At 45.3% G+C, this 17,419-nt stretch overlaps 1 protein-coding gene and 1 pseudogene across 1 annotated transcript; one reads left to right on the top strand and one right to left on the bottom strand.

Annotated features, from left to right (window-relative positions):
• The window catches only part of LOC138078780 (antigen WC1.1-like), a 42,643-nt pseudogene extending 26,913 nt beyond the window's left edge, over positions 1–15,730 (top strand).
• LOC138077664 (multiple coagulation factor deficiency protein 2 homolog) lies at positions 12,796–14,424 on the bottom strand. Its single transcript, XM_068969776.1, has one exon. The coding sequence runs from the start codon at positions 14,422–14,424 to the stop codon at positions 14,143–14,145; it is 282 nt and encodes a 93-aa protein (XP_068825877.1). The 3' UTR covers positions 12,796–14,142.
• Positions 15,731–17,419: the final 1,689 nt, after the last annotated feature.

Below are 17,419 nucleotides of genomic sequence, written 5' to 3'. Positions count from 1 at the left end.
ATAGTGTATTTTCTGTTCTCTCCTGTTCTCTACAGTAGATTTTTATTCTGTTGAAATATTCTTTCTGAACCTTCAATGTTCTCATACTTATGAAATCAGAGTCCTTTACCGGAAAGGATTCCACTGTATACATAAATAATTATAAGCACAGTCAGAAATCAGGCAAATGTATTTAAAAATTGTTCTTTATAGTGAGAAGTTTTATTTTTTTCATTAGGTTACCTTTCCTCTATTCAAAATATGGTCCCTGAAGGTCAAATCATGTCGTGAGTCTTTCCTTAGTTTCCCTCTCAGTTTCAGACCCCATCCACTCCCAGTTTAGCCTACCCCTCATCCCAGCCACACTCCACTCCTACAGAAATTCTTCCCTTTCAGAGTCTCTTTTCCATCTGTTTGTAGCTCTTAGGATTGTTTTCTCTTGTCTGCAGTGGGAGAAATGGGAAAGGGAAACAGGGTTATGTCACAGATGGAAGGAGCACAGGGGTACAATGTGTTAAAAACTTGCTGGACAGATATTTTCCCCAAATCTTTCTTTCAACCATATTGAGGCTTTTGTAAGGTAGAAATCTGTAAATTATATATGACTGTTTGCTCTGTCTTCTCTTCTTCTCCTCCTCTCTTTTTTTTTTTAAACTGCATGATGACTGTTTCTCAAGAAATAGGAAAGTAGTTTGCAGTTAGCATATGAGTGCATGCTAGGTCTCTTCAGTCATGTCTGACTCTTTGCGACTCTGTGAATTGTAGCCCATCAGGCTCCCTCATCCGTGGGATTCTCCAGGACAGAATACTGGAGTGGGTTGCTATGCCCTCCTCCCAGGGATTGAACTTGTGCATTGGCAGGTGGGTTCTTTACCACTAGTGCCACCTGGGAAGCTCCATTTAGCATATAGATAGAATTTAAACACATTAAATTACCTTCACTCCATAGCATCTGCTAAGATTCTCATGTGTTGGAAGAAAACCAGTAATATGAAGTAATCAACACAGTTAGTCATCTTGTATAGTCTCACTGAGAACTCATTCTCTTCCAGGTTCATTGGTAAATCCTAGGCTTTCTCTAAAGATGGCTAGGACCAACCCTTTCTCCTATGACTCTGACCTTTCTTCATATTCAAACTCATCTGTGGACAATTTCTTTTCACAATTCAAGTTGGCTAAGAAATTCTTGGAATTTTTCACCATCAGAGATTATGAGAAAGATATGGGAATCATAAAATGTAGTCTTGTTGTAATATCTAGCTTTCCTTCCATGAGCCATAAGTCTGTTTATAGACTGACCTGCACTCAGATCTCTCAATTGATTTCTCTTATATCAGTGACTTGAATATTGACTCCTGAGAAAAATCTGGCTGGACTTTTAGCCCCAGAAATTTCAGGATGGACTTCTAACCTTGTCTGGATCTTGGTTCTCTAACCTCTTGAACCCCAAGGACCTATTTCACTCTGGGTTAGTTCAGTTCTGCACCCAAGTCTGATGCCCATTGCAGTGCAGTTTCCTTGGGCCCTATAGTTTCCAGGCCCTTAAATGAGGAATTCACATCCTAACCAACATCAAAATATAAGTTTTTGGAATTCAGCCATTCCAAACTGACTCTGCAAATCCTTCTGGATTTCTCTTCCAAAACTCACTCATGAAAATGCAATTCTGACACTGTCAAATTGTCTCTTCATGCCTCAGTCCTGGAAAATAAAAGCTCTCACACCATTGCCTGTGACATGTTTCCAGTTGCCAAGCCAGGATCATGAACATGCAGTGTGTTTATTTATTTGTTTCTCTCAGGATTTGTGCATCTCGTTGGAAAGGATGGGCCCTGCTCAGGGCGAGTAGAAGTGTATTCTGGAGAAGCCTGGATCCCAGTGTCTGATGGGACCTTCACACTCCCCATTGCCCAAGTTATCTGTGCAGAGCTGGAGTGCGGCAAAGCTGTGTCTGTCCTGGGACACGTGCCCTTCAGAGAGTCAGATGGCCAGGTCTAGGCTGAAGAGTTCAGGTGTGAGGGGGAGGAGCCTAAGCTCTGGTCCTGTCCCAGAGTGCCCTGTTCAGGGGGAACTTGTCACCATGGTGGAGCTGTTCAGCTCGTCTGTTCAGGTGAGATGTAGGTCAGGACTAACCTCCCTGCATACTCTGTTTGGGTGAGAAATCATGAGATGTTTCTGAAATTCTGTTATCTCGTATCCAGCATACTCAGAAGTCCGGCTCGTGACAAACGGCTCCTCTCAGTGTGAGGGGCAGGTGGAGGTGAACATTTCTGGACAACGGAGAGCGCTCTGTGCCTCCCACTGGAGTCTGGCCAATGCCAATGTAGTCTGTCATCAGCTCATCTGTGGAGTCGCCATCTCCACCCCTGGAGGACCACATTTGGTTGAAGGAGGTGATCAGATCTCAACAGCCCGATTTCACTGTTCAGGGGCTGAGTCCTTTCTGTGGAGTTGCCCTGTGACTGCTCTGGGTGGTCCTGACTGTTCCCATGGCAACACGGCCTCTGTGATCTGCTCAGGTAAGAGAGGGAAAGGCTACTGGTACTTAGGATGCTCTTGGAGTGAAACGACCCCAAGAGCAGAGGTTGAGGGAAAACTGGCCATAAAAGGTAGTTTCTCTTTTTAAAATTTGTTTATTATAATTGGAGGATAATTACTTTATAGTATTGTGACGGTTTTTGCCATACGTCAGTGTAGATCGGCCATAGGCATCCATTTGTCCCCTCCATCCTGTACCCTCCTCCCACCTTCCTCCCCACCCCATCCCTCCAGATTGTCACAGATCACCAGCTTTGGGAGCCCTGCATTATACATCCAACTCTCAATGCCTATCTGTTTTGCATAAGGTAATGTATATGTTTCAATGGTATTCTCTCAAATCATCCCCCCGTCAACAAATAGATTCAAGAGATTAGATCTGATAGAGTGCCTGAAGGACTATGGACAGAAGTTCATGACGTTGTACAGGAGGTGGTGATCAAAACCATCCCCAAGTAAAAGAAATGCAAAAAGGCAAAATGGCTATCTGAGGAGGCCTTACAAATAGCTGAGAAAAGAATAGAAGTGAAAAGCAAAGGAGAAAAGGAAAGATATACCCATTTGAATGCAGAGGTCCAAGGTATATCAAGGAGAGATAAGAAAGCCATTCTAAGTGAAGAATGCAAAGAAATAGAGAAAAACAATGGAATGGGAAAGACTAGAGATCTCTTCGAGAAAATTAGAGCTACCAAGGGAACATTTCATGCAAAGATGGGCACAATATAGGACAGAAAGAGTATGGACCTAACAGGGCAGAGGATATTAAGAAGAGGTGGCAAGAATACACAGAAGAACTACACAAAAAATCTTAATGACCCAGATAATCTTAATAACTCATATAATCACTCACCTTGAGCCAGACATCTTGGAGTACAAAGTCAAATGGGCTTTAGGAAGCATCGCTACCAACAAAGCTAGATGGAATTCTAGCTGAGCTATTTCTAATCCTAAAACACGATGCTGTGAAAATGCTGCATTCAATATGCCAGCAAATATGGAAAACTCAGCAGTGACCACAGGATATGGAACAATGGACTGGTTCCAAACTGGGAAAGGAGTGCACCAAGGCCATATATTGTCACCCTGCTTATTTAACTTATATGCAGAGTACGTCATGAGAAATGACAGGCTGGGTGAAGCACAAGCTGGAATCAAGATTTCCAGGAGAAATATCAATAACCTCAGATGTGCAGATGACACCACATTTATGGCAGAATGTGAAGAAGAACTAAACAGCGTCTTGATGAAGGTGACAGAGGAGAGTGAAAAAGCTGGCTTAAAACTCAACATTTAAAAAATGAAGATTATGGTTTTGCCATACATCAACATTTGGTCCCATCACTTTATGGCAAATAGATGGGAAAAACAATGGAACCAGCAGTAGACTTTATTTTCTTGGGCTCCAAAATTACTGCAGATGATGACTGTAGCCACGAAATTAAAAGACACTTGCTCCTTGCAAGAAAAGCTATGACCAACCTAGACAGCATATTAAAAAGCAGAGACATTACTTTGTCAATGAAGGTCCATATAGTCAAAGCCATGGTTTTTCCAGTAGTCCTGTATGAATGTGAGAGTTGGACCATAAGCAAGGCTGAATGCTGAAGAATTGATGCTTTTGAGCTCTGGTGTTGGAGAAATCTCTTGAGAGTCCCCTGGACTGCGAGGAGATCAAACCCATCAATCCTAAAGGAAATCACTCCTGATTATTCGTTAGAAGGACGGATGCTAACGCTAAAGCTCCAATACTCTGGCCACCTGATTCAAAGAGCTGGCTCATTAGAAAAGACCTTTATGCTGGGAAAGATTGAAAGCAGGAGGACAAGGGGATGACAGAGGTTGAGATGGTTGGATAGCATCCCTGACTCAATGGACATGAGTTTGAGCGAGCTCTGGGAGATGTGAAGCACAGGGAAGACTGGTGTGCTGCAGTCCATGGTGTTGCAAAGAGTCAGACACGACTGAGCAACTGAACAACAACAACAACTCCTGCCAGTGAGTCCAACTGTCTGTTCTTGCATCTGTGTCTCAAAAAGTAGACATTTCATGGTGAAATATTATAGCAATTTAATTATTTTCTCTTGCATATAACTGTACATTCCTGCTGGGATAGATATCTGTGTAAGATAAGGGTCAGGTTTCATATGGACATCCAGCTGACTCAGAATCTTTGACTGCACAGGCTCTTTTCCCCACTGCTGTCACCTTTGTCATCAGCAGAAGGGCATAGTGTCTGTCCTTTACGACAGTCTACTCTGTTCATTGTATATTTGTCTATCCTGGCTCCAATACTGTATGTCTTAATTATTGCATCTTTATATTGTCTGGATGATTTTAATTTATGAAGTGAAGTGAAGTCGCTTAGTCGTGTCCGACTCCTTGAGACCCCATGGACTGTAGCCTACAAGGCTCCTCTGTCCATGGCATTTTCCAGGCAAGAGTACTGGAGTGGGTTGCCATTTCAGAGTTACTTTTTATTAACTCCTCCAACACTGTTTCTTTTCTTTCCAGCTGTGTTGGTCTTTCTAGGCCTTTTGGATTTTGTATAAGTTTTAGAATCAGCTTGTCACTTTTCACCACCCCCACCGCCCCCCCCCACCAAAAAAAAGCCTAAATGTATTTTGATTGTGACTAGATTGAATCTATGTATAAATTTGAGGATGATTAACAATTTTGAGTCTCCCAATTCACTGACATCGTATATCCCTCCATTCAGTTAGGTCTTGAATTTCTCTCAGAGGTTTTGCCCATCTTCTACTAGGTTTTCTCTTAGGCATTTATTTTTGATGCTAGTCGTATTTTTTTGTGTGTAAAAGTGTCCTAAGAATGATTCTTTTGGACTTGTTTCACCTTTTAATATTTTTTTGAGACTTACAGAAAAGTTGTAAGAATAATATAAAAATTCCCAGATGACCTTTACCTGGATTTCCCAATGTTAGTATTTTGCTTTAATCTTTTAAAAAAATACATATATTTTAAATATATATATATATTTTATTGAAGTGTAGTTGATTTACCATGTTTCAGGTGCACAGCAAAGTGATTCAGTTATACAAATACACATTATTATTTTCGAAATTATTTTCCATCATAGGTTATTACAAGATATTGACTATAGTTCCCTATACTATACAGTAAACCACTGTTACTTGTTGCATATCTATTTTTAAATTAGAAATCTAGCATTCTATTCATACTAAGTCAAACAAGTGGAATCAAAATGTCATAAACTTTTTAGTTAGGCAAAAATTTATGTTTTCTGAAATATATATATTATACATAATTATATATGTGTAAAAGCTTTTCTACTACACTTGATAAAGACTTGAGTAAGAACATCAAAAAAATAAAAGAAGAGATAATAGACAAAGTGAAACATGACCTGTTACTTTTGTCCAGAATGTCTCCCTTTTTCTATTGCACACTCTTTCTTTCTGCTCTGCCATCTTGAACTGGAAGTCCTGTTTTGCTTTAATCTTTATCTCTCAGTTTGTCTCCCCTCTTTTTCTGTCTGTCCCCCTCCTGTTCCATTTGTCCCTAAATATGCAAACTCTTTCTGAATTAGGTTGCAGACCTGATGTCCCTTTATCCCTAAAATACTTCAGGGGATTTCCACGGGTGTTAACCACAGTTCAGTCAAGTCTCAGCAAACTTCAGCCCCAGATGACATCTAAGTGCAACCACATGAAAAACCCCAAGACAGGACTGCCAAGTGGAGTCTTTCTCAGATTACACCCAGGAAATCATGAGCAAACTGAAGTATATATGTTTTGCTTTACTTGCTAAGTTTTGGGGGGAGTTTGTTTTGCAGCACTACAACTAGGACACTTACCATGTGACCAGCATTTCTAAATAGAGGAATATTTGTCCTCTGATCTTCCACTGAACTCTTTCTACCTTATGCTGATCTAACACTGAGATACACTCATTCTCTAGTTCTTAATTCCTGCTATTAAGTTTTTTAGCTCTAGAATTTTTATTTGTTTTTGTAATCATTTCCTTGCCAAGATGCATATCTTGTGAGTTGATTTGATAAGCATTTTAATCATGGCTGTTTAAATTCTCTGTCAATGGAATCTAGAAAAAGGGTACAGGAGAATCTATTTTCAGGGCAGAAACAGAGATGAAGACCTAGAGAACAGATGGGAACACACCGCGGTGGTTAGGAGAGGGCAGGATGAATTGAGAGAGTAGCGCTGACTTATATACACTGTCGCGTGGGAAACAGATGGTAGCAGGAAGCGGCTGTGTAGCACAGGGAGCTCAGCTAGATGCTCTGTGATGACGGAAAGGGTGGGATGGGGGATGGGGCGGGACGGAGGCTGGAGAGGGAGGGTATATGTGCATACTAATGGCTGATTCACGTTGTTGTATAACAGAAACTAACACAACATTGTAAAGCAATTATCTTACAGTAATAAAACTAATAACAAAATAAAATAAATTCTCTATCTGGTAACTCTAATAGCTGGATACCCTGGGATATTCTTTCCAGTGTTTCCTTTTGCCTCTTGAGCTTCCATGAAATCTCTTTTGCATAATTATTTGTTTAAATGATAGACCTTGAAGATGAAAAATTGTAGAAATTCTTCAGAAAGGATTTTGTTTTGCTTCTTCTACTTAGGGATAGATTTAGGAGTAACACACCTTATTGAACTCAATGCAACACTTGGCTTAAACCAAAATTATGGCACTGTCAGAAGCAGTCTCCATAGAGAAAGTGGATACTAAAGTTATGATAACTTTACTGATATATCACAGCTTTCATTTCAGGCTCCACTGCTAGGTCATGTTTTAACTTTAATTTAGTTTTCAGTACTTCAACCCTCCCAGCCCTCTGATCATTGGTGTTTCTGCAGGAAACCAGACCCAGGTGCTGCCCCAGTGCAATGACTCTGTGTCCTAACCAGCAGGCTCTGAGGCCTCAGAGGAGAGCGCCCCCTACTGCTCAGGTGAGGGTCCCACAGGACAGAAGACCTTCTTACCTTCTGCCCCCTCGCCCCCCTCACCACCGTCACCGCCCCATTTCTGTCTCCTCAGACAACAGACAGCTCCGCCTGGTGGACGGGGGCGGTCCCTGCGCCGGGAGAGTGGAGATCCTTGACCAGGGCTCCTGGGGCACCATCTGTGATGACGGCTGGGACCTGGATGATGCCCACGTGGTGTGCAGGCAGCTGGGCTGTGGAGAAGCCCTCAATGCCACGGGGTCTGCTCACTTTGGGTCAGGATCAGGGCCCATCTGGCTGGACGACCTGAACTGTGCTGGAAATGAGTCCCAGGTGTGGCGGTGCCCTTCCCGGGGCTGGGGGCAGCACGACTGCAGACACAAGGAGGACGCGGAGGTCATCTGCTCAGGTCAGCACTCCACACTGTTTACAGTTTGGGGGAGGGGTGGGGCCTTGGAGGACGGGGGTCTGAGCCCTGAGGGAGAGATGCAGAAAGGACTAGAGAAGGGCGCTTCCTCGCATGGAGCCTGTCTTTTCAACAGACGTGAAGAGGAGGTGCTTTCACTTCCTCCTGCAGCAGCTGAGATTCTGGTCCTTTTTTCTCAATAGTGTTTCCTGGCAGAGCCGTTTCTGACGGTTTCCACGTGAAAGCAGGGCTCTCTATCCAGTTCCCTGTGGTAGTACAGTCTGGAGATCCTGCGGATGGTGTAATGAAAGCACCGATTGACTCTGCTCAGTTCTGTATGCTAGGAGTCTGCTGAGGGTCTCCGCGGGCCAACATCCCAGTGTCCACAAGGCTGCGTTCTTCCTGGAGGCCCCCTTTCCCAGCCTTTCCTGGTTTCTGGGTGGTCTCGTTCCTGGGCTTGGGTCTTTCTTCAACAACAGTGCCTCTTCTGACCGTTCTTCCTCACTCACATTTCCCTCTGACTGGAACTGGGAAAGAGTGTCCATTTCTAAGGATAGTGGGGCTAAGGAGGAGTTTAAACTGGGGTCTAAACATCCCAAGGTCCTTAAGTTAGCTACATCTGTAAAGTCCCTTTTGCCAGGTCCGGTAACATATTCACAGGTACTAAGGATTGGTATGTGGACATTTGTGGCTCCGTTATTTTGCTTCCCTCCCCAAATACCCACATCACATTCCATCCACAAACCGTTTCAGAGTTTTTTTCAGGAAGCAGAAGTCAGTTCTCCGTCCTGCAGGTGCCCCAGTTGGTCTTTCTGTCAGTTTCTATCCACTACATCATCGTGGGTAATAGAAAGACAGACACAAACGGACAAAGTCAGGGAAAAGTGAGGCAATGATAGTCTTGTCAACTAGTGGGTATCTCTGCAGTTGGCTCAGGGATGTATGCTCCCAGTTTCTGGGAGAGAGGAAAACCCAGAGCACTGAGCGGAGTGCTCACTGTGTCCCATCTCCTCTCTTTCAACCTTAGAGTTCCTGGCCCTTGGGATGGTGAGCAAGGGCCAGCAGTGTGCTGGGTGGCTGGAAGTTTTCTACACCGGGACCTGGGGCAGTGTCTGCCGTAACCCCATAGACGGCATCACTGTGTCCGTGATCTGCAGACAGCTTGGCTGTGGGGACAATGGAACCCTCGACACTTTTGTAGCTCTTAGAGAAGGTTCTAGACCCCGGTGGGTAGATGGAATCCAGTGTCGGAAAACTGACACCTCTCTCTGGCAGTGTCCTTCTGACCCTTGGAAATACAGTTCCTGCTCTCCCAAGGAAGAAGCCTATATCTCGTGTGCAGGTGACTTACTGTCTGTTTTTGTGTCTGTCTCAACCCCGAAGGATGTTGTTAGAGTGATTTTATGCTTTCCAATCTAAGTGATGATTTTAAGTTGAGTCTACAAACTGTCTATATGCCTGTGTCTGTGTGTGTGTGTCTGTATTTGTTGTGGGGTGTGGAGACCAATAAATGATGAACAGTTACAGTTATTTCAGCTGATGGTCACATGCACTGAATGTCTCAGAGCAGGAGATAATGCGCGTGTGTTTTCACATGTCATTTGCACTGAGTCAGACCTTAGATAATCTTATGTGGGGACAGGACCACCCCTAGCTGTCCTTGATCCACTGTTTCCCTATTTTGTGCAGGAAAAAGACCCAAGAGCTGTCCAACTGCTGCCCCCTGCACAAGTATGGCAGCCCGCCTCCGCCCCTGTGGGTCCCAGGGCCTCCTTCCTCCCACCAGGGGAGTCACAGGAGGGGCTGCTGCCTTTTCAGAGAGAAGCTCCGGCTCAGGGGAGGAGACAGCGAGTGCTCAGGGTGGGTGGAGGTCTGGCACAGCGGCTCCTGGGGCACCGTGTGCGATGACTCCTGGAGCCTGGCAGAGGCCGAGGTGGTGTGTCAGCAGCTGGGCTGTGGCCAGGCCCTGGAAGCTGTGCGGGCGGGGACATTCGGCCCTGGAAATGGGAGCATCTGGCTGGATGAGGTGCAGTGTGGGGGCCAGGAGTCCTCCCTGTGGGATTGTGCTGCGGAGCCCTGGGGGCAGAGCGACTGCAAGCACGAGGAGGATGCTGGTGTGAGGTGCTCTGGTGAGCGAGGGGATCGGGGTCCATCCTGGGTGAGCTGGGGCAGGGTGGGGGCAGGGGGCTGGACCAGGGGTGGTGGAGAGTTTGTGTTCAGAGAGTGTCTGGGGCTCTCATCTAGCACAGTGAAGCTGGGAGGACTGGACACTGGTGTCATGGAGACTGAGGGGTGATTTTAGGGCTCAGAAGGGAAAAACGGGTTACCCTGTGATCTGGCCAATTCCCTTTACCTAATCTCCTGTTTTTCTCTTTAGGTGCAAGGACAACATTGCCCCCGACTACAGCAGGTACTGTGATCCATCCACGGTCAGGGGAGAATACTCAGATTCTGGTAACCTCTTCTGTGGGCTCTCTGACATCTCAGGAGAGGAAAGAGCCTGAGGAGCCCTGGCTGTTGGGAAGGAGCCAGAGCATTGTTGGGGAATGCCCCTGCCTTGGTTCCCGGGACCACATGTTTCTCAGGCCCAGGATCCAAGAGAGTCTGGTTCCGGTGGTGCCGATTCTAAGGTTCTCCCACCTGCCCTTGAGTGTTGCTCCTCATCGGTGAGGTGCGGGTCTCAGGACTGTTTGATGCCCAAGAAGAAGGGATGAGCCGGGTCCTCAGAGGCTGTCTCGGCAGGGCAGCTCCCTGACAATCCCCGGCTCTGCCTCGGGGACCCCCTGGCCGGGTTGGAGTTGACTCGTCTCAGGACGAGACCTGGAGGACCCCAGTCACTATTAGTATATTTGTGTCTGAAGCTAGGATACCATCATCCAGAGCCCCCGGAAACGCTGGCACAGGGGGTTTCTCTGTGCCCAGGACCTTCTCCCCACCCTGTTGCCTTGCTCTCCTTAGGGACTAGACCAGCCTCAAATCCTCTCCTTGGCATCTTCTCCCTGCCTGGGGTCCTCTGCCTCATCCTGGGGTCCCTTCTCTACCTGGTCCTCGTCATCCTGGTGACTCAGCTGCTCAGATGGAGAGCAGAGCGCAGAGGTGGGCTGCAGGGGGAACTGGGGACCAGGGAGAGTGTGTGGAGGCAGGAGATGGGGCAGGTGTGAGGAGGGGAACCTGGGCCAGGTCTCTGTTCTGAGTCTGTAGAGCTCCATGAGCTCCATGCTGAGCTCTAAGGGCTGAACAGACGGAGGTTCTTAGGACTAGGGTGTGAACTCTCATAAGTCATGGCCTCTCCTGTGAGACCAGAAAGAGTCAGGGCTGAGCTGTGAATTCAGGTCAGATGAGGGGAGAAGGTGCCGACATGGTGCACGGGGTAAGAGATGATGCTGAGGCCCAGGCAGCCTCTGTGTGAGCATGGGGGAGATGAAGGTGGGCCTGCTGGACCGGGGTGTCTCGGGTGGCATCTCTGACCTGCTGGGGGATCTCTCAGCCTTATCCAGCTATGAAGATGCTCTTGCTGAAGCCGTGTATGAGGAGCTCGATTACCTTGTGACTCAGAAGGAGGGTCTTCTGGGCAGCCCAGGTGGGTGTCTCTACCTGCCCTCCTGGGACCTCTGGTTGTCACTTCCCATTGGCTATGAACATCTTCTCAGCGTCCACAGACCCCACGTGTGCCCAGGCTTACAGAGGCAGCTCTCCAAAGTGGCAGGATGGCCTCTCAGAGCCCCGTGAGCCCCCAGCCCCCATCTACACTGCAGGAGCCAGGCCTGTCCCTTCCCAGCCTTAATGCAGGTCCCATGGGTGTGGGGAGGGTCATTCCGTGTGTCATGTGATGTTTTTCTCCACTTAGGCCTCCTGTCAGATGGTGAGGGCAGCCATGACCCCAGATCCGCTCCAGGTGATAGAGGTGGACCCGCCTCAGCTGGGCTTTGGGGAGGAGATTTTCCCTCATGGAGACAAGATGCAAAGGGAACAGTCTTCCTTTGATGGACCAGAAGGATCCCTTGTGTCCAGATGGGGTCCATCCTTCCCTTTCTCTGACTGTTCTGTGATGTCTCACATTGGAGCCGGGCTCTCTGTGTCCAGAATCACAAGAGGCACACACTGGTTTTAAAAATAATTTCTGTAAAGCACAATATGTCAAAATACTTTAGCAATGCTCAATGGTAGGTGAGTTACTTTGGGATATATATTTTCAAACAGGAAATATTAAGATATGTAAAATCATGTTTTGGTTTATGGACACATCAAAATGAAACATGGTTTTAGAGAAAAAATCTTTTGAAACAAGGAGTGACTGGTGCCTCTATATAGCAGCTCAGAAACTCTGGATCAGAAGGATCTTGGGTATTTTCCAGACCAACCCCCTTACTGTGGTTTCATCTGGCCCCTGCTCTGCCCTCAGAAGCCCCAGATCAGAGGACTGATGCCCCTGGTGAGGATTATGATGATGGTGAAGAGGTACCAGTGACTGGGGCTTCTCATGACTCTCAGGGGAGCGAGGAGGAAGTGCTCCCAGAGAAGGAAGATGGGATGAGGTCTCAGACAGGTGAGTGGGATTAGCTGATCCCCTGTAATCTTTGGTCTTTGTCCTGGAAAAGGTAAATTTGAGCTCTTCAATGCCCAGCCTCTCTGCAGTTTCAAAATATGGGTAACCTCATGCATTGGATGGGCCACCCTAGTGGCTCAGAAGGTAAAGAATCCAACTGCAATGCAGGAGACCTGGATTTGATCACTGGATCAGGAAGAGCCCCCGAAGAAGGGAATGTCTACCCACTCCAGTATTCTTGCCTGGAGAATCCAATGGACAGAGGAGCCTGGTTGGCTACAGCTCAAAGCGTTGCAAACAGACACAACTGAGTAACTAACACTTCACTTCTCAACCATTTGCCATCTTTATTTTTTTTTTTTTTGCTCTTTCATCAGTTTTATTGGTCATATATCCAGAATTCATTATATAAATCTTTCAAAATAACCAGTTATTACAAGAATAGTTTACAGTTCAGCTCTGATTGCACAAATACTTGACACAGGAAACCAGTTTTACAAATACTTATTTTTCTTATAAGAATACTTTAGTACAGAAAATAAGTCTATATATCTTACAGCAAATTTTATGCAGTTGTTTTTTTTTTTAACCCATTCAACCATCATTTCAGGTTTCCTATCACAGCATATCCATCACATTCCATAAACCAACTTATAATCTGCAGCCACTTCTGATTTTGAGTTACAATTGAGATTCACACTGTTAAGAGTTTTTAGGCTTCTTTTTCTGCTGATCTGAAAGAATTCATGTATTCAGGCAGAAGAGGTAATTTAAACAACATTCCTTCTAGGTCTTGTGTGTGTCAGGTTAATCACTGTGCTTGGTGAAGAATTCACTTTTCACTTAGGCTAGACTGGCTGGTAGTTCACCTCTGCAGTATCAAGCAGAAGGGATAAAGTCCTTACATTCTTAAGAGTTTCTAAACTGCAAAAACAAAACCCTAGAAACAAGAGTTAAATACAAATACTTAGAAAGCTAAAATGTTTCCTAATGATGAGAAGTAGAGAACACTTTTAGAATTGAGGTCTCTCCTTGGTTGAAGAAGACATAAAAGATAGTGTAAGGATGTGGCAGTAGTATTATAAAATACTGAGAAACTGAAAAAGGTGAATCACTTAGGTCAGTGGTGTGGTGTTCCCAAAGTCCCAGGAGATACAGAATCTTAGAGTCTGGCTAGCTCAACTATTTGACATTCTTCTGATCTGTGGCTTTGAATAGCCTAATAAATACTCCCTTGACCAGAACAAGTAATCATTTAGGCCAGGGGAACTTCACAGAATACTGACCACGTTCCTCTGAAGAGACAGGACACCCCCAGGGGAAACATTTGGCATTCATTCCATTCCTTCAGTTACTGAAAAGTGTGTCCAGTTAGCAAAAGCTTGTCTTACTTTCCAGGTAGCATGAATTAAAACCAAGAGCCTAGCAGCATTCTCCATCCAAGTTCCTGAGTGCTCAGCTCCTATCATCCAATATTCTTAAAAGGATTTTTTTTTATCAAGCCCTTGTCCAATAAGATATTTAACAGTACTTGGGGACTACAGTAGGTCCCATTTCTCTGCTTTTTTATTTCTCTTGATTTCTCTTTCTCACCCCAGTGTAACAAGTTGCTACAGGTTTTTACCAAAATACCAAAGCAGTATTTTGGAAATGAGTTATTTTGCATTACGGAAAGTGTCCGATCACATTATGATGGGTCAGATTTGCATTTAACTGGGAGATCGGGTCTACTGAAGGGATTTTGCAAATTCAGCATAGTCGATGTATCCATCATTGTTCTTGTCATCATCTCTCAAAACACCATCTATTAAGTTGATCAGCTCATCTTCGTTCATTGGTGCCTGCTCACTTCCCTCCTCCTTATGAACATGAGTGATGGCCGTGGAGAGTTCTAGGCCATCAAGCAGATTGTTGCCGTCATAATCATGCATTTTGAAATAATGGAGCTGCAGCTCTTGTGGGGACATCTCCGCCTCTGGTTTGTTGATGACACCTTCGAGATGCTCCATGATATGCCCTCGCTGCCACCAGCTGCCACCAGTTTTTCCCCAAAAGCGAAGCCCTCCCCATTTGCCATCTTTAATGCTGTCAGACTCCCTGGGGGGTGAGGAATCACTCTACTTTTGGCATTTATGTCCCCATAATGCAACATAAATTTTCATTTTATTTGTAATATGCTTGCATTAAAGTTTATAGATTAGGGACTTTTCTGGTAATCCAGTGGTAAGGACTCTGCATTTTCACTGCTAGGGCTTCTGGGTTCAATCCCTGGTCAAGGAACTAAGATCCCACAAGCACTGTATAGTAGTCAGAAGAAATAGATAGCTTATAGATTAATTGAGCATATTTACCAAATCCAAAAGCAGACAAGTGTTTTGATAACATCTCTGTGCTGCCTGCATGTGAAAGACAGAGATTTAGAAAATGTATTGCAGTATTGAAATCTGTGCGTCATCTGACAGTTTAAGATGAGCTCTGTGTGTTTAAGGTTGCAATGACATGAACAAAGTCTGTGGTATATGGTGGCCTTAACATTAAGCCATGTTGGTGGGTCATTGACTCAGAGCTTATGGTCAGCTAAGGTCTAATTTCCTCCAGATATTTCAGTTGTCAAGAGAAAACACTCTTTCTCTGGAAGAGAGTATTTATCCATCTGAGGGCCTGTGTGGTCCCTGGGAGGGGCCATCTGTGGATGCACCCGTGATACTCTTTGTGGACATTTGGGAACATGTGTCAAGATAACTAAGAGCAGAGTTGCTTTATGAGTGAGGAACTCAGATTTTCCCTGTGTCCATTCTCCCTCTCATTGTGATTTCACATCTGTCAGCTGTGAGAGGAGAACATTTAAATTGTTACGCTCTTACCGTTCCTGGGCATCTCCTTGCTATTGTGTAGCCTGGAAGCAGGTCTTCCCAGAGCTCCTGTATGAGCACAGGTCTCCTGTGATGCAGAATTTCCATATGAACTGAGGCCCCAGGGACCACATGGACCTGACCTGAGAGGACAGCCTGGATCCATCCTCACTGTAACTGGTGTGAAACAGCCTGAGCCTCCTGCCCACACCTGGCTCCTAGGGATTCTTTGTCATCATCACTTGTTTAACCCGCTTCCAACACCCCGTCCAGTTCCTTTGTCTCAGTTCTAATTATGCTTCTCTTTGCTTTTTCAGGCTCTTCTCTAAACATCTCTAGAGAGGAAGCTGATCCTGGGGAAGGAGAAGAGAGCCTCTGCCTGCTCCAGGGGGAGAAAGGGGACCCTGGGTACGATGATGTTGAACTCAGTGTCCCTGGAACATCCACAGTGACTTTCCTGTGATGTTGTATTAAATATAAGATAATGCCTCATATATTCTAATTGCCTGTATTTCAATAGAGGCTGACCTGTGATGGTGTTATATGGAAATTGCTCAAAATGAAATATTCTGATTAAAGTAACTTTTGCTTTGTTAATAATGACCAAGTTCCATGTCAAATGCTTTTAGATGATTGGTCCTCAAACACCATTTTCCTCAAAGAAAATACACGATGAGTGCACTGCCCTGTTTTCTCACCTCCTTCAAAGGCTAATGAGGCCATGACTTTGCCTGTGATCACAAATGCTCCAGGTCACTCCTACTTAGTAAAAGCATCTAAACTTGGTCCACGTTCACACTCTCCTTCCTAGCAAGATGAATTTGTCGACCAGAAAATATAGTCAGAACCTGATAGAGTTATTTTATTTGGTGGGAATGCTTAGAACTCTAAGCCCTGGAGATGGCATCTCAGTAGCTCTGAGAAAACTGCTCCAAGGAGGCAGGAGGGGAAGTCAGCCTATATACAAGTCTGCAACAAAGGGAGCAGGCAGTCTGAACATCAAAGATCAGGTGTCAAGTTAAGGAATGTAGTGTTCTATGTGTGGGAAGATGCAAGCCTCTGGACTCACTGGATTCAATCTTTCCACATGCAGCTCAGCTATCTGGGGCAACCCTGTTTCCCTGTTTACCTTAAGCAGCAGCAGACAGCTGCTTCCTGCTTTCCCCCAGCTCTTCAGCCATACCATGGAGGGTGGCAGCATCCCCAGGATCAAAGATTTGGGAGCCCTCATTCACATTTGGAGGCCAGAAATCACTGATGGCTGTGACATTTCTTGTTTATTGATATGGCAGGAGATATTTTCATTTCACAAACTCATGGAAAAAACCCAATCCTGAACATTCCTGTATGTTCTCCTTGAGATGTCACATCACCTGTTTTAACCTGTTCTTGGTCACTAGACTTGGATGTGAGTTTCAAAGTTGGAGTTTGCTGTTGGGAGAAAAGGGATACAGTTTTCCTTATCCTGCCTAAGTGTTCACAGGCTAATTAAAACTCTAACTCTACCTAACTACCTCTCCCTTTTTCATCTCTCATTCCCTAGGCTACTTTATCTGTTTATTTCTCAAGCAGATATAGATTCCTCCTTGCTCTCTCCTATGTCTCAGTTCAGTTCAGCTCAGTCGTTCAGTCGTGTCCAACTCTTTGTGACCCCATGGATCGCAGCACGCCAGGCCTCCCTGTCCATCACCAACTACCGGAGTTCACTCAAACTCACGTCCATCGAGTCCGTGATGCCATCCAGCCATCTCATCCTCTGTCGTCCCCTTCTCCTGCCCGCAATCCCTCCCATCATCAGAGTCTTTTCCAGTGAGTCAACTCTTCGTACGAGGTGGCCAAATTACTGGAGTTTCAGCTTTAGCATCATTCCTTCCAAAGAACACCCAGGGCTGATCTCCTTTAGAATGGACTGGTTGGATCTCCTTGCAGTCCAAGGGACTCTCAAGAGTCTTCTCCAACACCACAGTTCAAAAGCATCAATTCTTCGGCACTCAGCTTTCTTCACAGTCCAACTCTCACGTCCATACATGACTACTGGAAAAACCATGGCCTTGACTAGACGGACCTTAGTTGGCAAAGTAATGTCTCTGCTTTTCAATATGCTATCTAGATTGGTCATAACTTTTCTTCCAAGGAGTAAGCGTCTTTTAAT

Source organism: Capricornis sumatraensis, chromosome 4 (genome assembly GCF_032405125.1).
Source record: "Capricornis sumatraensis isolate serow.1 chromosome 4, serow.2, whole genome shotgun sequence".
Taxonomy (NCBI): domain Eukaryota; kingdom Metazoa; phylum Chordata; class Mammalia; order Artiodactyla; family Bovidae; genus Capricornis; species Capricornis sumatraensis.
This window is presented reverse-complemented; position numbering and strand designations above follow the sequence as displayed.

Excerpts from the sequence above, each read along its gene's own strand:
- LOC138077664 (XM_068969776.1), bottom strand. The coding sequence starts at position 14,424 with ATGGAGCATCTCGAAGGTGTCATCAACAAACCAGAGGCGGAGATGTCC.